This window comes from Mesocricetus auratus, unplaced genomic scaffold, assembly GCF_017639785.1.
Source record: "Mesocricetus auratus isolate SY011 unplaced genomic scaffold, BCM_Maur_2.0 Super-Scaffold_100014, whole genome shotgun sequence".
NCBI lineage: Eukaryota > Metazoa > Chordata > Mammalia > Rodentia > Cricetidae > Mesocricetus > Mesocricetus auratus.
Window position 1 is genome coordinate 30,206,678 of NW_024429197.1, and position 22,964 is coordinate 30,229,641.

At 41.6% G+C, this 22,964-nt stretch overlaps 1 protein-coding gene and 1 non-coding gene across 3 annotated transcripts in view; one reads left to right on the forward strand and one right to left on the reverse strand.

Moving 5' to 3' along the window:
• Nrdc (nardilysin convertase) overlaps nt 1-7,620 on the reverse strand; it is a 63,508-nt gene extending 55,888 nt beyond the window's left edge. Inside the window, exon 1 of one of the 2 annotated variants that reach the window (XM_040756982.1) lies at nt 7,115-7,620. In XM_040756982.1, coding sequence (XP_040612916.1) covers nt 7,115-7,452 — 338 coding nt within the window. In that variant the 5' untranslated portion in view covers nt 7,453-7,620. The remainder of the gene's footprint in view (nt 1-7,114) is intronic. The other variant, XM_040756983.1, reaches the window with a different exon arrangement.
• Nucleotides 7,621-9,504: 1,884 nt separating this feature from the next.
• LOC121144234 lies at nt 9,505-9,611 on the forward strand. Its single transcript, XR_005881551.1, has one exon. It is a non-coding gene; the product is annotated as a U6 spliceosomal RNA (small nuclear RNA).
• The last annotated feature ends 13,353 nt before the right edge of the window (nt 9,612-22,964 follow it).

A 22,964-nucleotide genomic window follows, 5' to 3' on the forward strand; every position in this document is an offset into this window, starting at 1 on the left:
GTAAAGTTGGCAAAAACAAAACAAAATAGCAGAAACAAAAGACTAACCAGCAAAACTGGCCCCTTGTCAACTTGACATACAAATACAACACTATTAAGCCATAATCTTCCCTTTCTTGTTTATCTCGAAGCTCTCATGTCACTATCACAATGTAACTTTCAAAGTCCCACAGTCCTTAAAAAACTTCATTTTTTTTCCTTTTTTATTTTGTTTTGTTTTCTTTGGTTTTTGTTTTTTCTTTTAAATTTGGTTTTGTTTGGTGTAGAAGTTGCAAGGAAAAAGAGGATGAGAGGAGACAGGGAGGTAAGTAGGATTGGAATGCATGATATGAAATCCTCGAAGAATCAATAGAAGTAATTTTTTTTAATTTCAACACTTTAGAAGTTCAGTCTCGCCAGGAGGTGGTGGTGCATGCCTTTAATCCCAGCACTCGGGAGGTATAGGCAGGCGGATCTCTGTGAGGTCTACAAGAGCTAGTTCCAGGACAGCCTCCAAAGTCACAGAGAAACCCTGTCTCAAAAAAAAACAAACAAACAAAAAAAGAAGTTCGGTCTCTTTAAAATATCCAACCTTGGGGCTGGAGAAATGGCTCAGAGGTTAGGATCATTAGCTCTCTTCCAAAGGATCTGGGTTCAGTTCCCAGCACCCACATGGCAGCTCACGACTGTCTATAACTCCAGTTCCATGTGATCTGGCACCCCCACACAGACATACACGTAGGCAAAACACCAATATACATATAATAAAAATAAATAAAGTTAAAAAATATCCAACCTCTCTCTAAAAATCCAAAGTGTCTCAATTGTGGGCTTCTGTAAAATCAAAAGTAAGTTACATATTTCTTATTCCAAGAAGGAAGAACCAGGGAAGTTATAATTAAATCATCAAAGGAAAACCAACCTCCAGCACTGTAAATTAATTCCTATTAGCTCCATGGCATGGTATTCAATAATGATTTCCTGGGCTCCAAAGAGCTTAGGCAGCCCACTTTTCTGACCCTTGTCACTCACAAAATTCATCTCATGGCTCAGGCTGGCTCCACTCCACAGCTGCTACAGTTCTTGGCAGTCATCCCATGTTCCTGACATCTCCAATATGCTGGGGTCTCCACTGCAACTGAGGCTGAACCTTCACCAATGGCCTCCTGGCCTCTCAGCAGGGACTCTGACCCTGTCACATGGTGCCAAACCTCAGCAGCTTTCCATGACCCTTCATGCCCTCAAAAATAATACCAAGTGGGAGTCTCCTACACACTACCCAGTTTGGCTAGCTTGAGATGCAGCCTTAGCCATCCTCTGGACTACAACTTCTGTGTGCTGACCCTAAGGAAACACTCTGCAGCAGATTTTCACCTCAGTGATAACGATCTCATATTAATAATGATACTTCAGTACCAACTAACCAGCATCAACTGTTCATCAGTACCAGCTAACCAGCATCAACTGTCCACTAAAGCAATGGTTTTACTTCACTGGTACCAGTCTCTTGTAAATCAAAGCTGATTCTTAAGCCCCCAATGCCAAAACCACAGATTCTTAATTCAAAATATTACACAAAGAGCCTTAATAGTCTTTGAGGGACACTCAAACTTGCCTCTGAAATGTCAAGTCAGGCATCTGCGCCTCTCTCAACATTCTTATCTTCCAAGATCCCCCACAACAGCCCATCAATCTCTGAGCATTCCAGGGCTTTTCCAACCGGAGTTCCAAACACAGTCCTCCCAAAACAACATGCTCAGGTCTATCACAGCAACAGTCCATTCTCTGGTGCCGATTTCTGTCCTAGTCTGCTTTCTATTGCTGTAATAATAAACACAATGACCAAAAGCAACTTAAGGGGGAAAGAGTTTATTTCACATTACAGCTTACAGTGCATCATGAAGGAGAGTTTAAGCAGGAACCTGGAAGCTGGAACTAAAGCAGAGACGACAGAGGACCACTGCTTACCAGTTTGCCCTCCCATGCTTGCCTAGGGCCACCTGCCAAGTGTGGCACTGCCCACAGTGGACTGGATCCTCTCTCCTACATCGACCACCAACCTAGAAAATGACCTACAGACTTTCCTACAGACATCTTCTCAACAGCAGTTCTCTCTTCTGAGATGACAAAGCCCCATCAGTACAACCAGTCGAGGTTTTCTTTATACTTGCTACTGCTCCCACTCACCCCTTAGACAACCACTTAAATCCACCACCATGCCTCCAGGAGTGAATCAGCCTTCATCACCTTGTGTGAACACTACAACTTCTTTGCTTATACTTTCTCCAATTCCACTCCCCTTCCTCCACTTCACGGGAGATTTTTCTATTTCTTCAAAAGCCAATAATTTCCATAGATATTATGGATCTTGTCACTTCCCAACCATCTGAGGATTATCTTCACCTTCAAATTCTTTAAGTGCTAAACATGCCATCTCTTCCACCCTGAAAAAGCTTTCCCTTTAATCTAGGCAATTCATTTCCTAAAAGTTCTCACCCCTTCCACCTTAAACAATCTTCTTGGGTTAGAAATGGCTCAGCGCCGGGCGTTGGTGGCGCATGCCTTTAATCCCAGCACTCGGGAGGCAGAGGCAGGCGGATCTCTGTGAGTTTGAGGCCAGCCTGGTCTACAAGAGCTAGTTCCAGGACAGCCTCCAAAGCCACAGAGAAACCCTGTCTCGAAAAACCAAAAAAAAAAAAAAAAAAAAAAAGAAAGAAATGGCTCAGCAATTAAGAGCACTGATTGCTTATTCCACAGAACCTGAATTCAATTCCCATCACCCATATGGTGGTTCACAACTGTCTGTAACTCCAGTTCTAGGGGGTCCAAAGCATCCCTCTTCTGCCCTCTGTGAGTACCAGGAATACATGTGGTACACAAATATAAATTCAGGTAAAACACCCACACACATAAGTGAATTTAAAATAATTGTTCTAGTTTTCTTGGGGTGCTGAAAGTATAGCTCAATTGGTAGAGTGTTTGCCTAGCAGTCACAAGGCCCTGAGTTTGAACCCAGCACTACATAAACTGGGTATGGGAGCATATGCCTATAATCTTAGCACTTGAGAAGTAGGGGTAGGACAATCTGAAGTTCAAAGTCATCCTGGGTTACATATTGAGATTAAGAGTAACTTGGAGTATATGCAACTCAACAGAGAGAGAGAGAGAGAGAGAGAGAGAGAGAGAGAGAGAGAGAGAGAGAGAGAATAGACTTTTTTTAAAAATCTTGAAAAATATCTCCCTGGTGACCTAAAATTCATGCTTCCCCTTTGTTTGAAAGTATTTTCACCAGGAATAATTTCTTAGGTCTCTGAGAGATCCCAATTCTTCTGTTACTGCACAGCATCAAGTAATGAGGCTGACTCTCGTTCAGTGGATCTTCATTTAGGTTTTCCTTCTGCTTCTTCCTGATTGTCAGTTTCTAGTTCAATTGTTTAGGATTGTTCTACTGTCTCTTAAAGGTCCCGAGCTAGAGAGATTAACTGCTCAAGGTCACATAGCTTAGATAGGAAACTAAATACACAGTCCATTTACACATAACACCTATTGCTTTCTATTTCAGTGTCTGCTCCCTGACTACCACTGCAGATAACACAGCCCCAAAATATGCCCTCTTCGGACCTCTAAGGGCACCAGACATGCACATGATGCACATGTATACATGCAGGCAAAACATTCATACACATAAAATTTAAAAATCTAAAATAAAAAATTTAATGGGGTTGGAGTGTGGATTCAGGTATCAGACCAAGAAATTGAATGGTTCTAAATTCCTAGACTTTGTATACAAGTAAACAAAATGATTTATTTTATAACTCAAAAAGGGCCTATGATCTCACCATTAATTTGTATGTATACATATAAAGGAAATTAATCCCTCATATATCCAATGAAGCACTTATTAGACCACTGGATTTTAGTAAAAAGAAATCAACAAATAAGCCCATGTTCTTATCATTCAATACAAAAGGAAGTTTTCTCTGAATTTTGATATGTCTGCCTTCTGATAACTTGGATTCTAAGCGAATCACCTCACTACTAAACTAAGAAATCAGAACATGTTAGTGTCCTCGATACAGCTGGGTTGTGCTGTTTCTGTTCAACAGCACACAACAGTAAAAGAACATAAGCAATACTCAGAAATAGCCCGTGCACGCCTCACTCACTCCGTTGTGCTTCCTATAGTAAGCACACTGAGCTGGCTCAGCAGGTAAAGGCACATGGCAACCCTGACCAACCAACCACTTGGGTTGAGTGCAACCCCAGAAGCCACACAATGGAAGGACAGAGCCCCCTCTGCAAGCTGTCCTCTGACCTACACACGCACTGTCTCCCCACCACATATACAAACATAAATGTAGTTCTTACTTACTTCTAAGGCCAAATAAAAATTATATAAATAGAAGTAAAATTCTGCCAACTATTAATAAATGCAGACTGATACATCTTTGATGGCATTATTTCACCATAATATTTCTCTAAACAGGTCTGGTGCTCATTCACATAATTCAAAAGTTAGCATGATGGGACTACAAAAATACAATGGAAAGAATCAGTTTTGGCTAGAAAGGTGTGCCACAAGCTAACCTCTATGTGTATTAGAAAGGTAAATTAGTTCTGGAGGCTGCAGACATTTGATGTTTGTTTCTAAACACAAAACTTCACAGAATTTCAATTCAAAGACCTAGTTCTGAAGTTTGCCACCTTTATTTTAAAGTGACAAAAATAAAAAACTTTTTCTTCAAAAGTCAAACTGATAGACAATGTGGTGAGACATGCCTATAATCCCAGAATTCAGCATCAGCCTAGTCTACATAGTGAGTTCCAGACCAGCCAGAGTTAGTGAGAGGGAGGGGGGAATACAAAAAAAAGGGAGGGGGTCAATTTGAAACTTTAGTACAGAAAAAAGGTAAAGGTGGACAAAAAGACAGTGATTTAACAAAGGCCATAAAACAGAAATGTAACAATTTACTCAGAGTAACTTCTTATCTATGTCTTTTTTTTTTTTTTTTTGTCATTGTTTGTTTGAGACAATGTTTCTCTATGTAGCCTGGGCTTTCCTGGAACTCCATTTTTGTCTGGTCTTGAACTCAGTGATCCACCTTCCTCTGTCTGAGTGCTGGGATTAAAGCTGTGAGCCACCACATCCAGCTGCATTATCTCTTTTTTGAAGTATTCAAAAAAGGAGTTTATTCTGGTAGTGTCTGAGTCACCATTCATTACAGGTGATTGGAACACTGGATGATTAGAAGGGATTTTACAAGCTACAATTCAACCAATTGATGTCCAAGTTCACTCAGATACATTTTTGGAAGAAGCTATCTAGCCACTATAGCTCATCACTTCCTACTTTATTCCTTAATCTACTCTAACATACATAGTTCCACCAGGAACTACATAAACTTTAGGTCACTGGTTTTGCTTCCCCCCTCTACAGTTTGATTTTTGAGTCAGGGTATTATGTAGCCCAAGCTATATAACCAAGGATGGCTCCTGACTCCTGATTCTCCTTCCTCCACCTCCCCAAGGCTAGGATTATAGGGGTACACTACCATGCCCCACCCTCATTTCATTTTTTAAAATGTCTATACTGTGAGTGTAATCCCTACTGTATGCCACCCTGGATAAAATGCTATTTGCTGCAGTACATATGACCAAGGTGCAGAAATGCTAGTTTAGTACCTGGCACATAAATTTAGTAGGTATTTCTTAAGTCAATAAGAAAATAAGTCAAGCAAAAAATAAGGTCAACGAATACATCTAAAACATTCAAAACAGCATCTGACATTTAGCTTTTATTTGGTAACTTTGTATGAACTGGAAACAAAAAAACACTAAAGCCTGTACTGACAACTTAATTTGGGAGGCAAAAACCAAACATTATTACTTTCTACTTGTTCACTTACACGTTACAATTACATCTTTGACAAGAAAAGCTATGCCTAATTTATAAAGATACCTTGACCCTGAGAGCCTGTCAAAAATATATATATACAGAAATTAAGTTGGTCTTGAAGTGGGGAGCTGTGTCAGTTTTCTGGACCTGAGGTTCAGCTGTCTGTAAAACTGGAATGGGGAAAGATAGAAAGATGATCTTTAACACACTGTAGGCTTATATAAATTTGGATTTAGACTACTTAAACTTCTAACTCAGCATGAATAAGAACCTCACAACATATCAGCAAATAGCCAACTGGCATTTGAGTCACATGGCCAGTTTCAGTCAAGCTCCGATAGTATGTAGCTGCCTAATTTTAAGCAAGAAAAACTCTCTGGGTTTCAATTTCCTCAACCAGAAAAATGAAGCTGTTAGATAATATGAACTATTTCAAATACAAGAGAGCCACATTCTATAAAACAAGCTAACTCTTATGTTTATTCAGGTGGGGATTCAGTTACCATTCATTACCGATTGAAACAGTGGATCCCATGGAACCTTACAAACCTACTATCATTCACCCAACTGAGGCCCAAGTCCTCTCTAATACTTTTTTTGTTTTTGTTTTTTTGGAAGAAGCCATCTAGCCATTGTAGTTATGGCGAACTACTCATGATCACAAGCCACTCCATCTTAGGTCAGCTATAGTGTAAAGTTCTTTTACTAAAACCATACCATCCTCTTTGTAATTTTTACTCCGTTTTACCTCTCTTTACTTAAGGGACTTATATACCTTTGGATTGAAACTGACTGGAAATAACAGACACATCTCAAATAGTCTCTCCTCCAAAATTAAGATCGCCAACTGTCAATCGTTCCTCGTAACACACCAAAACCGCCCTTACCATCCATCCTGTCTTCCTCACGAGAACCTCAGTTCTTGCTTTAATGAAAGTCAAAATTAGCCGGGAGATGGCGGCACACACCTTCAATCCCAGAACTTGGGAAGCAGGGAAAAGGAGGATCTCTGAGTTCGAAGTCAGCCTGGTCTACAGACTAAGTTCAGGACAGCCAGGGCTACACAGACACTCTTTTAGAACACCCCAAATTTCCCTTGCCACCTCCACCCAAACACACATTTGGGGTGAGAAGTAATAACGCCCTGTTGCTCCTCCGGAAGGCACGGAGACCAGAAAGTGATGGCAGCACCAACCGAAGCCCGCACCCTGTTCTGCCCAGTCCGAGCCTCATCCCTCACCGGTACTGCTTGGGGTCGCTGGGAGACTTGATGATCTCAGGGTCGCCGGCATTACTGAGAGGGCCGCTCCGTCCCTCCTCTTCAGCTTCATCCGCTCCCAGTCGGGCAAGCCGGCCGCTCTCGCCCAAGTCCTGTCCATTGGGCTGCAGGTCTGGGCAGCTGCAGGTGGACTTCGCCTTGTTTCTTCCAGGCATGGTCAGCGTAGGAAAGGGTTTCGCAGATCCTTCGCACAGACCCCGTGCTCCGATTCGCCCCAGAGCCGTGAGCTCCCGCCCGGTCTCACACCCCAACTTCCTCCCGGTGGCACAGACTGCAGCAACCGCGACTCTCCTCAGCATTCACCAGCAAATCGTAGCGCTGGACATCCCGCTCCCCAGGCCCACCTCCTCCTCCTCCTTCTCCTGCCACTCCTCCTCCTCCGCGTCCCAGGAGCGGCGGCGGCGGCGGCCGGCGTTGTTGCTGCCGCAGCCGCTGGGGAGGACAGGCCTGAACCCCTCCTCCAACCCGGCCTCGCTCACACCGACTTCCTTCATCCCCCCACCCACCCCCCCCCCGATAGCCAATGACGCTATGGATTATAGCCAATCACAAGGCAGGACAGCCGTCACGTTTGCAGAAACAGCCAATAGAAGTAGGGGAAGGAGAGGAACCAATAGGAACCGTTCGAGTTCCTGACGCACCCAGAGGGCATTTCGAAACCTGAAGTGGGCGGGGCGAAAGAAAAGAGGCGGAGGATGATGGGGGAAGCTTTGCCGCGATTGTGACGTGCGCGGATGACTGTTTTAAGGAAACCGCGTAACGCTCCGCGTCCCTGAGAAAATATTCCCCAGAGAAACGACGCAGACGTGAGTCGAGATAGGAGATGCTGCTCTTCCTTTTCACCCGTTTGCGATTGATTTCGTGTACTCTGCTCTCAAGAGTGACTCAGCAAGTCTTTTTTTTAAAAAGCGGAGCACCGGAAGTTTTTGCCTACGGTATCCTGAGATGAACGCTGTTCTTGTGGGTCACTAAGCACCGGAAATAACAATTGCACCTTTCCACCCTGGAGGCTGCCAAGCTGTTGGTTCTTTTCTCGCCCAAAATCCGAAAGAGGGCCTAAAAGATAGGTTTGGTTATATCGCTCCCGTATGCGAAATGTTTTTGTTTTTTGTTGTTTTTAGCTTCCCCACAAGCTGAAGTCCTCGGCCTGCCTTTTTGTTTGCTTGTTTTGTTTTTTCAAGACAGGGTTTCTCTGTATTGTTTAGGAGCCTATCCTGGACTTGCTCTGTAGACCAGGCTGGCCTCGAACTCACAGAGATCCTCCTGCCTCTGACTCCCGAGTGCTGGGATTAAAGGCGCGCGCGCCACCAACGCCCGTCGGCCTGCCTTTTAAAGTTCAGCCAACTTTTACTGAAATGCAAAAACACCTTAGGCTGCCGCCCTCAAATTCCTTTCCCCAGTTTTGTTTTGTTTTTTGTTATTGTTTGCCAGAGACCTTGCTGCAACTGGAACCGACACTGTAAAATAAAAATCAGTTGACAAGATACATTATGTTGACACCATTAGATAATGAGATCATACCCCATGAAGGAAATAAACATTTTCAACAAGAATAAACGAAAAAAGACTTGAAACCCGTAGACGCATTAGTGGTTGTCTTTCCTGCCTCTGAGCTTCAGGTGCTGAAGATAAGGGTCATGAATAAAACAAATCGTTGCAGGTGTTACTGTCCATGCCTTGACTCAGCAATCAGGGAGGCGAATCAGGTGAATCGGGGCCAGCCTAGCCAGGGCTACCTAATTGAGACCCTATCTCAAAAAAAAAAAAAAAAAAAATCCTTGGCTTCCCGAAGTTTACTTATGAAAAGAAACAGATACGTTCAAAAGTAGTAAATGCTAAGACTACAATGCAGGATAGGAAGACAGCATGTTGGGGAGGTGTATTGGGACAGAAATATCCTGGTTTCAGTACACCTTCAGAGATTTGTCAGTTTTTAAGTGATTCCACGGGACTCCTAGTTCAAAGGAGCCTTCATCTGTGTCTCCAGTCCTAGAATGGCTGCCCAATGCATTGTAAAACCAATAGTAAATGTTGAGTAGACACCTAAGTGACAAAGTCTGGACTTTACACAAGAATGTTGTATTTGTCCTTTTTTTTTTTTATCTCTAAAGCAATAATGCCAAAAATAAGAAATCTTCAGTTTCAACTGTCAATGTCATTTTCCTAAGGAGAAAAGAAGCTTAGACCCTTAATTGGGATTTGCTGGGTTTTCCCTATGGGGAAACATATTCACTGAACTAACCAAGTTAGGTCCTGCTACGTGCCAGAAATTGGAAGTAACAAATATTTCCCCTTTCTCTTGAACTCACAAGAGAGCTAGTGGAGAGATGGACAGTAGCAAAGGACATGGAGTGCTCAGTTTGGCAGCATGTGTCCTAAAGTTGGACCAGTACAGAAAAGATCAGCATGGTTCCCGCTTATGGGTGACAGGCAAATTCATGAAGAGTTCCATAGTTTATGAAGTACCCTGGTACCACAACCACTTGCTTCAATGTTTTCCTGTCTCTTTCCCCTCTAAACAGCAGACATTAAGCACAACGATGGTGTCTCTGTAACTTACCATTTATACCTTTCAGTGTAAAAACAACTGAGTAGCCAGGCGTTGGTGGCACACGCCTTTAATCCCAGGACTCGGGAGGCAGAGACAGGTGGATCTCTGTGAGCCTGGTCTACAGAGCTAGTTCCAGGATAGCCTCCAAAACAATACAGAGAAACCCTGTCTCGAAAAACCAAAAAAAACAAAAAACAAAACAAAACAAAAAAAACAAAACTGAGTATAGCTGGGTCTTGGTGGTGCAGGCCTTTAATCCCAGCACACAAGAGGCAGAGACAGGCTGATCTCTGTGAGTTCAAGGCCAGCCTGGTCTACAAGAGTGAGTTCCAGGATAGCCTCCAAAGCCACAGAGAAACCCTGTCCCCCCAAAAAACAAAACAAACAAAAAACTGAGTATAAAGCTCCAAAAAAGAAGCATAAAATTTTTAAGTGTATAATTATAAATAACTCTGGATGGAGATACACAAACAGATATGCCCCATTCAGAGAGTTTTCCCAAAGAAGGGAAATTTAAGCTAAGAATGGAAAACTGCATAAGGATTGGTGTGGAAATGAACTTAATGGAAAGCCCTGAGTATGGTTAGACTGGTGATCTGGAAACAAAGGGACAGGGTTCAGTGGCAAAGATCACACAGAACATTCCAGAGAATCATGCATCGTTGGATTCCCTGAGCTTAGAATGTTTTCCAACAAGCTGTAGGTACTCACTAAGTAATGTGTGAGCAAATAAAGAGAAGGAATGATCACAACTGTTTTCCAAGTAGGTCACCATGGTCGATGAATTATAAATAAGTAAATAAGCAAATAACTAAATAAATACCTACAACCAGTTGGAGGCTGGAGAGATAGCTGCATGAGGACCAGCGTTCTGATCTTCAGAACCCTTGTAAAAGTTAGGCAGATGTGGTGGCCACCTAAAATTCTACCACTTGGAAAGAGGATTCCCAGGATACCTTAACTAGCTGGATTGGCCAGAATTGGCAAACTCTGGATTCAGTGAGAGTCCCTGACTCAATAAGTTAATTAAAGAATGATTGAGGTCATCAATTTCAGGCCTCCATAGGAGTGTGCACGTGTCCCTTACACATGTAAATATATATATGAACAAAGAACAAAAGATTAAAAATAATGAATTGAAGCAGGGAAGAGAGCAGGGCAAGACGGACATGAGAAAGTAGAATAGACATGTCTGTCATGTGACCTGGGATATTCAGAAGGCTGAGACAAGAGGATCACCTAAGGCCAAGAACTGGGGACTAGTCAGGAAAAAATGCCAAAGTCTCCCAAAAGCGAAATGAACAATTTCAAAGCTATTAAAGTGATACAGGGTTAGAAAATGACTTTGACTGCAGCAATGGTAGTAGAGATGAAGAATTATAGACAGACATGAGCTTAGGAGGCTGAACTGTTTGTTGAAGATTTATTATATCAATTTTGTATTTGTGAGTTTTGCCTCTGTGTGTGTGTGTGTGTGTGTGTGTGTGTGTGTGTGTGTGTGTGTGTGTGTGTGTGTGCACTATGTGCATGCCTAGCACCCTCAGAGACCAGGAGAGAGTATCACATTCTTTGGAACTGGAGCTGATGCTTGTAAGAGTCCATGTGGGAGCTGGGAACCAAACCCAGGTCCCTAGCAAGAATATCAAGTGCTCTTAACTGGGCTAGCTATCACTCCAGTTCCAAGTTAACAGACTTTAGTGATTTCTTTTTTTTTAGTTTTATTTTTATTTATGGTTGTGTGCCACATGTGTACCAGTCCTCACGGAGATCAGGTGAAGGTATCAGATCCTCTGGCAGTGGAGTTATAGGTTGCCATGAGCCACGCAACCTGAGTGCTGGAGTCTGAACTAGAGTCCTCTGGAAAGGCAGCAATGCCTCTGAGCTGCTGAGCCATCTCTCCAGCCACAACAGTAGTGTAGAGAAAGAAGAGTGGCATCAGGGTAACTAACTCCTTGCCTGCTAATTTTCTGTGTTGAGTCGAGCATGGTGCTATAACCCATCTTGGCAGGAGAAAAGGCCTTCCAAAGAGACAAACTTGTGACCCCCTCCTTAGCTATTATTTCCACAATGGTCCCCAGGAAATTAGAATTTCCCAGTCATCTCAGGTTGGATGACCTGATACCAGCCTGAGGAGGAGCCTGTCTCCCAGGAAAGGCTTTCACACAATCCTGAAAGCTTATCAGACCACTCTGCAGGAGAGACTAGGGCCAGGCAATAACAGGCCACATCTTGACAAGGGCTGCTTAGAGGCACTCTATTTAAGCCCAAACCTTATGTCAGGGCCCAGATGATGGGGCTTGGTAGGTCACTGGACTTCTCAGCAGCTTCTCTTCTCAGTGAGGCTATATTGGTTAAAGCTCTTGTCTCTGCTTTACACTGTCCTTTGTCTTTGTAAGTGGCCAGTTAAAGGCTAGTGGCTGAGCCAAACTTGTTTGATTTGCCTGGGTTTTGACCCTCCCATTTCTGCTAGTAACTTGAATAAGAGGAAATTCTGGAAGAGGAACAGTTTGGAGGGGAGAAAAAATTAACTCAGTTGGGGACAAGTTGTGTAATTTGCATACCTCACAAGTGAGGTCAGAGCCAGGAAGTGGTGGCGCATGCCTTTAATCCCAGCACTCAGGAGGCAGAGGCAGGTGGATCTCTGTGAGTTCAAGACCATCCTGGTCTACAGATCGAGTTCCAGGACAGTCTCCAAAACCACAGAGAAACCCTGTCTCGAAAAACCAAAAAAAGAAAAAAAAAAAGAAAGAAAAAAACAAGTGAGGTCAGATCTGGAGTCAGAAAAGAAGCCGAAGTTTGGGAGAAGTAAGCCTAAGACCAGTCAGCTCCTAGGAAATAAACAAAACTTACTAAAATCCTATCTCAGATGGAAAGAAGGAAGGAAGGAAGGAAGGAAGGGAGGGAGGAAGGAAGGAAGGAAGGAAGGAAGGAAGGAAGGAAAGAAAAGAAATACAGACAGGGGAGTCGGAGAGATGGCTCAGTGGTTAAGAGCACCAGCTGTCTTTGCAGATGACTTGGGTTCAGTTCCCAGCACCCCATGTCAGTGGCCTGTAACTCCAGTTTCAGCGAATCCAACACCCTCTTCTGGCCTCCAGAAGCTCTTGCATGCACGTGGTACACATAAAGTCTTGCAAGCAAACACATATACGCATATGTAAATAAATCTTTTCCAAAAGAAAAGAAAGGGAAGTGAGCAAAAAAGTAAGGGCCTAATCCTTAAGAGCTTGTGGAAGAGGAAAAAACTCACAAGGAAGAAAATCGAAGGAAACAGGAGAGATGAAGCTTCCAGAATGGTAATAGAAAAGCCAGAAGAGTGTGGCACCACAGCAAGAATTCCTCTCTGATGCAAACCTAAAAAATTCTGAGACTACAGCAGACATCGAAGTTCCAAATTAAGTGTATAAAATATAAGAATCAGGGGCTATGAGATGGTTCAAAAGGTAAAGGGTGATTGCTGCCAAGCCTAACAACCTGGGATTGGTCCCTGGGAGCTATGCAGTAGGAAAGAACCAAAGCTAACCAGTCATCTTCTGACTTCCACATGGCATGTGCTTACAGAAGTGCTCAAATACATATAATAAATCAACGTAATTCGTTTTTTAATTTAAAAAATTAGCAAGAAGTGACAAAAGTACCTTAACTTGGTTTCTTCAGCTATAAAGATGAATATATAATAAGTTAAAGTCCATAAATGACCTATAGCCTAGCTAGGACTTCCAAACTAGAACTATTGTTTTCTTGTTGAAAATAATTTTAAGCTGGGTAGTGGTGGTACATACCTTTAATTCTAGCACTCAGGAGGCAGAGACAGGAGGATCTCTTGAGTTCAAGGACAACCTGGTCTACTGAATGAGTTTCAGGGCAATCAGAGACACACAGAGAAATACTGTCTCAACACACACAGACACACAGACACACACATTAAAAAAGAGAATTTAAAAAGTTGCCGCACCTCATTTCAATATCCATATTTACTGTAAAGAAACAGGTACACTTAAGCTGCCTATATAACCATTTTATAAGAAATTGATGTTTTCCAAAATTAAAAAGCTTTTGAGATCACCAAGAAAGTTACAGAGCACAAGAGTATTATAAATTGTGTGGGTGCATAGAAGCATGTGGCGATGGGGAGAATGCATGTGGTGGGCAGAGGACAACATCTAGGGTTGTTTCTCAGTAACTGTCCACCTTGTTTTTTGAGGCAGGGTCTCTCATTGTCTGGAGTTTGCTAAGTGGACTAGGTATAGTAGCCATCTGTAGTAGCTGGTCTTTGAGGTGCCAACCTGTATTAACCCATGTTCTTGCCTGAGAGAGGAAGTGTGGATTGAGAAACTGCAGTTAAGATACTAAGAAAAGCATAGAGACACAGGATAGAATCAGGAGGGCCATCCAGTGAATGCTGAATGCCCCAAATTTATTCTTCAACATTCTTAAAAACCCCAACCAAAAAAGGGGGAAATGGCAAAAGACTTCTTTATTAGGATACAAGGAAGAAACAGATTTTCCTCCTTATTTCTCCAAACATTTGGTAACCACGCCTTAAACTAAATCTCTCATTATCTGGCCTCAAGTTAAGAGTAACCACACCTCAGACTAAGTCTCTTGTTACTAAGACATCTACACCTAAGACCAAACGTCTTGCAGTAGCAGTAGACACCTTAGACTTTTAGGTCTTATGACTTTAACCTTGGAAGAGTAAGGATAGTTTTGAACTCTCTGACCTTAAGCCAAGATGAAGCGAAGCCACTTTTATGGGCCCTGACAACTAGGCTGGCTGGCTGGTGAATCCTAGGCATCTGCTTGTCTCTACATCTCCAGTTGTGGGATTTCAAGCATGCACTGCCGTGAGTGACTTTCTCAAGTCTGTGTATTACAAGTACGCACCACCAAGAATGGGGTCACACATTACCATATGCTTACCAGATAAGCACTTCACTGGTTGGGCTATTTCCCTAGTTCCAAGATATCATTTTAACCTCACTTACCCAGACTTTCTCCAATTAAAAAACAGGTTTTTTTTTTCTATTTCCACTCCATCTTCAGCCACCCCACAGTCCTTCCTAATTTTTATTCTGGGGGTTACCTCCTAATGGACTTCATAATCCTTCATTTTGTTCTGACAAGACTTCAGAAATCATTAAAATTTAAAATATCTCATTTCTATGAGTAATGGCTACTTCTGAATGTCATTTTAGTAATGGCCGTCTACCTACCTACCACAGGGACAGATTGGAGCCTTACTCTTAAAATACAAAGGTTAATTCTTCTTTTTTAAGTGCTGAAGATTTGATAAGAGTTCTCAGAATTTCCTCAGATGATGAAAACTAAAAGAAAATTACATAAAGTCCTATACTTGAGACATAAAAAAATTTCTCCTTTTGGAGAATGGAGAAGTCAAAGTTAAAGGGAAAAAAATATGTTCCTCGTACAGCATAGTTTCAAATGCCAAAAGCAAAATTGGTTAAGAAACTTTAGGCTTTTAGGTAACTTATTTAATTCACACTATTTTCAATTTGTTCATTACATTCATAATTTTATCTCTGAGTATATTTTAGTATGAGTAGGGTATTTTATATTATTTTCTCCTTCTTACTGGCATATGTTAATTGTGCACAAATTAATGAGACTCTGATGACATTTTCATGCACATGTGTGATGTATTTTGATGGTATCAGCTACCTCTCCAGTCTCCTTCCTCTTCCCAAATATTTACCCTTGTACTTTCTTATCTTTCCCCCCCATTAAGCCTATATTTCAAAGGTAATTTCTGTGAGAGTCAGGATATCAGAAGTGTGGAGTGTGGATTCCGAATTGAATAAATGGATGGTATGAGCCCATTAAAGTTTCAAGCCCCAAATTACTCCCTTTACTGTACATTTAATCATTCATTATCCTCTCTCTAATGCCTCATAAATACCAGTAACACTCTTAGGAATGTAAAACACCATCCATTATGTGATATATTTGTTTTATTTCTCATTCATTCTCTATATCTATCTATCTATCTATCTATCTACCTATCTATCTATCTTCCCCCACACCCTGAGTATGCTTTGGGCAATCTGAGATTATTATAAACCTGAGGAGGGTGAGGAGATGGCCAATGGTGGAAGAAAATGTAGAGGGAAAACAAGGGAAGGAAATAAGGAAAATATTATCTTCAATCTTTCCAAGGCCCACAATGTAAGAAACCACATCTTTGAAGTTTCAATTCATAAGTGTCCACTCACTGATTGCTTTTCACATGTAGCATCTTTGTATCTATCTATCTAGGTCAAGAAGTAGGCATATCCTTACAGTGGTTAGCTTTAATTGGCAACTTCTAATGAACCAGAATTACCTATGAGAGATTGTCCATATTAGGTTTGCCTGTGGGCATGGGAAATTATCTTAATTAGGCTAATTAATGTGGAAAGACCCAGCCCACTGTGAACCATCCCTACACAGGATGTCCTGAACTACGTAAGAATGGAGAAATTGAGCTAAACACAGGCAAGCATGTATACATTCATTTTTCTCTTCTCCTGACTAATTATTAGAGAAGTTCCTGCCTTGACTTCGGCACCATGATGGATAGCACTCTGGAACTGTAAGTGAAAATAAATCCTTTCTTCCTGAAGTTGCTCATTGTCAGAGTATTTTATCACAGCAATAGAAATGAAGCTACCACAACTGAAAACATAGTTCTAGGAGGAATTTAGTGTTTGAATTTTGTGGAATAATCTTTTTGTACACTGTGAATATGGGTTACTCTGATTGGTTTAATAAAAAGCTGAACATAGGTAGGCAGGATTTTCAAGGCCAGAGGACTCTAGGAAGAAGAAAGGCAGAGTCACCAGCTAGACACAGAAGTAAGAAACCAGCATGGGCAGTACAGATTAAAGGTAATAAAGCCACGAGGCAGAAAATAAATTAATAGAAATGGGTTCATTTAAATGACAAGAGCTAGTTAGAAACGAGCCTAAGCTATTGGCAGAGGTTTCATAATTAATAAGTCTCCATGCCGTGATTTGGGAGCTGGCAGGCAGGACAGAAACAGATGCCCTACAAGCCTTAAAACAAATTAAGAAGGACTCACTCAAAAATACATGTTATGTCATATGAAGGATTATTCTGTAATAAATCCAGGTAATGGTTCCTCCTCTTTGTTCTAGAGACACACATTTTGAAACTCCCTAGAAGAAAACTGTAGACACAAGAATTATGTCAGTTAACATAACTCCCCTTTCAAGACCCCGTCAGTATCTCCTCTTTATGATGAACATTATCACCTGATCTAGTCCATAGGGATGGCTTGGGATTTCTGTTCTTCTATGTCTGTAATCTCAGCTACTACTGGGGCCTTTGCTCATAACACTGATTCTCTGTTTTATTTTTGTATTTTTTGAGAGTCTCTACTCAGGCTAGACCCCAGCTCTCTGCGTAGCTGAGGAGAACTTTGAACTTCTGATCTTCCTGCCTCCATCTCCTGGGTGCTGGGATTGCAAGCATCCACCACCACACCTAGTTTAATGAGGATCCAACCCAGGACCTCATGCTTGCTAGGCCAGCACTCTACCAGCTGAGTGCAGCACTATCCCAACACTTTTCTTGTTGTCCTTGAACAGACTATGGCATTTCTTTCATCAGGGCTATAGCGTTCCTCTGCCTGTACTTTTCTTCCTTTAAATTATATCACTGACTTCTCAGCAGTCATATGACATCTCAAACACCATTCTTGTGTATGAGCACATGTGCATGAGAGAGAGACAGAGACAGAGATGGAGAGACAGAGAGACAGGGGGGAGAGAAGATATTCTAAGTGAGGTTCACCTTCTCTCTCTTGGTAGTCCTAGGTAATGTCCACCTTCTCTCTTTGTAGTCTCTCACTAGTCTGGGCTTTGATGATGAGACTGGACTGCCTGGCCATCAAGCCTACTGGTCATTGAGCCTAAGGGATCTGCCTGTTCATGCCTCTCTACTGCTGGAAGTTTGTGCCACCATGGGTTTGAGGTCATATCCAGGTCCTTACCTGCACTGCAAGCACTTTAATGCTTGAGCCACCTTCCCAGGCTCCTCAAATACAATTCTTTAGAGTGAGTTTCTCTTAACCATCCTAAAAAGTGCTCATTATCTATTCATATATCAGCTTGTGTCTGTATTATAAGTTCACTAGAGAGTGAGTACTTTGCCTTATTCTCTTCTGTGTTCCTAAAATTAAGGATCATGCCTGGAACATATTGAGTATTCTTTAAGTAATTTCTTTTTTGAGAGAGTCTCACTTGTAGCCTTTTCTGGCCTGGTCTATAAGTAACTCCTGAATTGATGAATTTGTGAAACATAAAAGTGGGCACTACTGGAATCTCAAAATCCCAGGGGAAGTGGAAGAGTGAAATTAGCATTAAACTGGAGAAAAAGACCTGTATCATTGGACCTGGAAGGAAAGATGGACAGGCAGGTGCAAATGTAATGTTTAAATTAAATAGTGTCAGGAAGGAGGAAGCAGCATGAATTTGAGTGTTCTTAATTTGCAGCCCCAGACCCCATTTTCTTTTTGAAATGTAATATATAGTCAAGGCTAGGACCAAGAGGTGAAATGAAGGGTCTTCCTTTTATGGGACTTAGTAATAAGATATTTGCCTTGATTATAGTTGAAATTTCACACATCTTGAAGTCAAACCAAGCTGATAGCTTTTGAGTAACTGTAACATTTTATGTCCAGCCATGAATCTTGAGTTAAGCTCTAAGGCAATGGTTCTCAACCTGTGGGTCCCAGCCCTTTTTGGGATCCAATGACCCTTTCACAGGGGTTACCTAAAACCATTGGAAAACATAGATATTTATGATTTGTAACAGTAGCAAAATAACAGTTATGAAGTAAGCAACGCAACTAATTTTATGGGTGGGTCATCACAACAGGAGGAACTGTACTCAAGGGTCACAGCATTAGGAAGGTTAGGAACCATTGGTCTAAAAGAGAAGTCCTTAGACTGATGAAGATGATAATGGGGGTATATTTATGTCATTTCAAAATATATCTTCAAAAATAGTTATTAATTAAAATGAGATAATTAATAACTTTATAATAGAAAAACTTGTCAAATATCACTTGCCCCCAAGAATACAATGATGGGACAAGTTGAAATTATTACCAGCTGACAGTTTGCAATGAGGGAAAACTATAATAGCTTTGAGCTGTTCCTGCCCAAAGTCCATAACTTAAATTTGATCAAGAGAAAATATCAGACAAATGCAAATTGAGGGGTAGTTAATCAAGTAGTTTATATATACTCTTGAAACTGTCAAGATCATGAAAGCTAGGGACCAAGGAATTGCTGAGATGTGACAATTCAACGTACAATGATTCATAGTATTATCGGAAGAATTGACTAAATCAAATGAGTTCTAAGGATTAGATGACAACTCTTGTAGTATGGCATTTTCCTCTGAATGTAAGGTGACTATCCATCTGGACTAAAGATTACTCTGGTTCTGGTGATGAAATAAACAGAAAAACACAGTGATGGTAATGGTGTGGTGTAGCCTGTGGTAATGGTAATGGTGATGAAACTTGTTATTGCTTCATAGTAAAAGAGGTGGAAATTACCCCTGGACCCTCACCTGGGGTTCCAGCACTTATTCTGTCCCCTCATTCCTGCCCCCAGCTGCAAGTGATTTCGGGACACGCTAGGATACACAGAACATGGAAAGTTGGAGCCAGAAGATGGTGACTACACGCAGATTCAATCTGCCAGACTTCCTGAAGAATGAACTGGGGGAGGTTAGGGAATAGCTACCAGGAGAGGTAAGTGACAGCTGAAAACCTCCCATTTAACAGCACAGCAACATAGGAAACCCTACCAAACAGAAGAGTGGGGAAGTGCCAGACTCTGTTCTGGGGAGATCAAGGGTCTGGGTGCCCTCCCCTTTCAGTCAAAGGGAATGACTAGAGCTACACTTAAGATGAAGACCCTCAATAAACTGGCATTAAGATGTCAGTGACAGATATTTTCAAGAGAGAAGAAAAAGAAAAAAAAACAAGGAGGAAGGGAAACAGAAATTGTGTGATCACTGAGCAATCGGAAAAGTCTGTTGAAGAAAATCCTACTGAGCTGGGCGTTGGTGGCCCACGCCTTTAATCCCAGCACTTGGGAGGCAGAGGCAGGCGGATCTCTGTGAGCCTGGTCTACCGAGCGAGTTCCAGGACACGGTCTAAAACAATACAGAGAAACTCTGTCTCGAAAAACCAAATAAATAAATAAATAAATAAATAAATAAATAAATAAATAAATCCTACTGAATCAACATCTTGGTGCCCCACTCTCCCAACTTTTATGAACCACACTCTTGGGGGATTTAAAGTAAGTGCCACACAAGATGTGACACTTGGCTAGCAGAATATCTCCAAACTGCAGGGGTAAAATGTTGAATCACAACCACACAAGTATTCAGCAAGGTCTGAGCCAGAAGCCTGCAGGGAACAAAGATACATATTCTAAGATGCACACCCAACATTAAGAACAACCAAGGGGCTGGGAGCCGGCTCAGCAGTAAAGAGCACTAACTGCTCTTGCAGAGGACACAGTTGATTCCCAGCACCCACATCGTGACTCACTGTAACTCCAGTTCTAGGGAAGTCAGTACCCTCTTTTGGCCTCCACAGGCACCAGGCACTCAAGTGGTACACAGACATACATGCAGGCAACATATCTATAGGCATAAAATAAAATAAATTCTAATTTAACGTTGTAAAAAAGAGGACAGCCAAGGGAACAAGGCCAGCATTCACAGTCTGATTATTGAAGGACTGCTTAGAGAGATGTGACTTAACCTGTAATTTAACCTGTAAAGGACCACCCACTGGTATCTGTGATCTGACCTCTCAAGGACTGCCCATGGGTGTGACAGGCATCTAGGAACCTAGGAAGGAATGCCGAGGGAGTTGTCACTGAAACCTGAAAGCAGGTTAGACTGAATTCAGTATACTTCCTCCGGACATCTCCATATTTATTTCTCCTTTATTTAACAACCAACGTTAATTTATCAGATCAGTTCTGTTCATATGTGCATGCTCTCTCTCTCTCTCTCTCTCTCTCTCTCTCTCTCTCTCTCTCTAGATAGATAGATAGATAGATAGAGAGAGAGAGATAGAGAGATAAGAAAAATAAAAGCATTGTTATCGGCCAGGCATTCGTGCACACACCTTTTTAATCCCAGCACACAAGAGTCAGAGGCAGGCGGATCTTTGTGAGTTTGAGACCAGCCTGGTCTACAAGAGCTTGTTCCAGGACAGCCTCCGAAGCCACAGAGAAACCCTATCTCGAATAACAAAAAACAAAAACAAAAAAAAACAAAAATACTGTTATCTACCAATAACAAACGTGCTGAAGAGGAAAAATAGAAAAACAATTAAATTCACAATTACCTTAGATATATCCTGTGATAAAACTAACTAAGGAAGTCCAAGACCTCTACAAATGAAAACCTTAAAATACTGAAAAGTGAAGCTGAAGAAAACACTGAAAGGCAAGAGGACTTCCCATGAATTATTGTTGTGAAAATGGATGTATTACTAAAAGTAATCTAAGATTCAGTGCAACCCTCATCAATAGTGTAATGCCATTTTTCATAGAAATTGAAAAAGATTCTTCAGCTTCATATAGAAGCACAAAACCTTCCAGATAACCAAAGTGATCCCGAGAAATGGGAATAATGCTGGTGCTACCACCATACTTTATTTTAAGTTATGCTATAGAGCCATAGTGAATTAAAACAGAACGCCATAAAAGTAGCACAAAACAGACACATTTATCAATGTGTTAGAGTAAAAGACTCAGATATAAATCCACACAGCTACAGACACATGAAAAACAAAAACTAAGACTACATTGAGATTACATCTCACCCTCGTCAGAATGGCTGTCATTAAGAAGTTAAATAAGGGCTTGGAACATTGCTTAGTTGTTAAGAGCACTCATGAAATCTTGGTTTAGTTTCCAGCATCTCCTAAACCTAGATGTACTAGCAGTGTAATCCCCCAGGAGGCAGGTGCGGGAGGCTCAAAGAGTTCATGGCCATCCTTAGTGATTTAATGAGTTTGAAACCAGTCTGAGATACACGAGACTGGGAAAAACAAGGAAAAAAACAACAACAAGTGGTGGTGATGATGTGGACAAAAGGGGACCCTCATACACTGCTAGTGTTAATGTAAGTTAATCTAATTACTATGGAAACCAATATAGGGGTTCTCAAAAAAAAACCATAAAATTTTATCTACCATATGACTTAGCCACCATATCATTCCTAGATATTTAACCAAAGAATTCTAAGTTGATATGTCACAGAGATGCTTGCTTGCCCATGCTTATTAAAGCACCAGGCACAATGCTAGGTTATGGAACCAAGGTAGGCATCCAGCGTCAAACAGGCAAAAGAACTGTGAGATATGCATATGTATATGGCAGAGTGGAATTTTTTCAGCTATAAAGAAGAATGAAGCTATGGTATCTGAAGAAAAAACTGGAAACAAATGGAGATAACCATATTAAGTGATTTAAGCCAGTCTTGGGAAGGCAGATATTGTATGTTTTCTCTCATTTATGGTTCTTAGATTTTATACAGATGCATAATGTCATTTTTTTTTGGTTTTTCAAGACAGGGTTTCTCTGTGGCTTTGGAGGCTGTCCTGGAACTCACTCTGTAGACCAGGCTGGCCTCGATCTCATAGAGATCCGCCTGCCTCTGCTTCCCAAGTGCTGGGATTAAAGACATGCGTCACCAATGCCCGGCTGCATAATGTCATTTATGTCTATGTGAAAATAGGAGTGAAGCTGTCTGGGGGGAAATGAGGAGGACTAATGAGAGAGAGAGAGGGGTGAAAACAGGTTAAAAGGACATAAGGGAGGAAAATGCTCAACGTACAGTACATACTTGAATGAAAATGTCCTTGAGCAACATAGTACAATGAATATTAAATAAGAAAGACAGTGGAAATTTAATTTAAGGTGGGACTCTGTGAGCAGCTCCCACAAGGCAGTTATCTGTGATGCAGTGTGACTTTGAATTGATGGGCTGTTTGGGGTCACCCACATGCCTATAAGTAAGTCCAACAATTGGATTTTGGTGGAATTTTTACTTTGGTCTATTATTGGTGCCCTATCTGGGGTGAACAGGTATTTGTTCATATCCCCCATACAGTAAAAAGTAACCCAGCAATGCACTGTTGTTAGCATCCTGATTTGGGACTGGGCCTGCCTGTTATTGGTAATGTTGTGCCCAAGT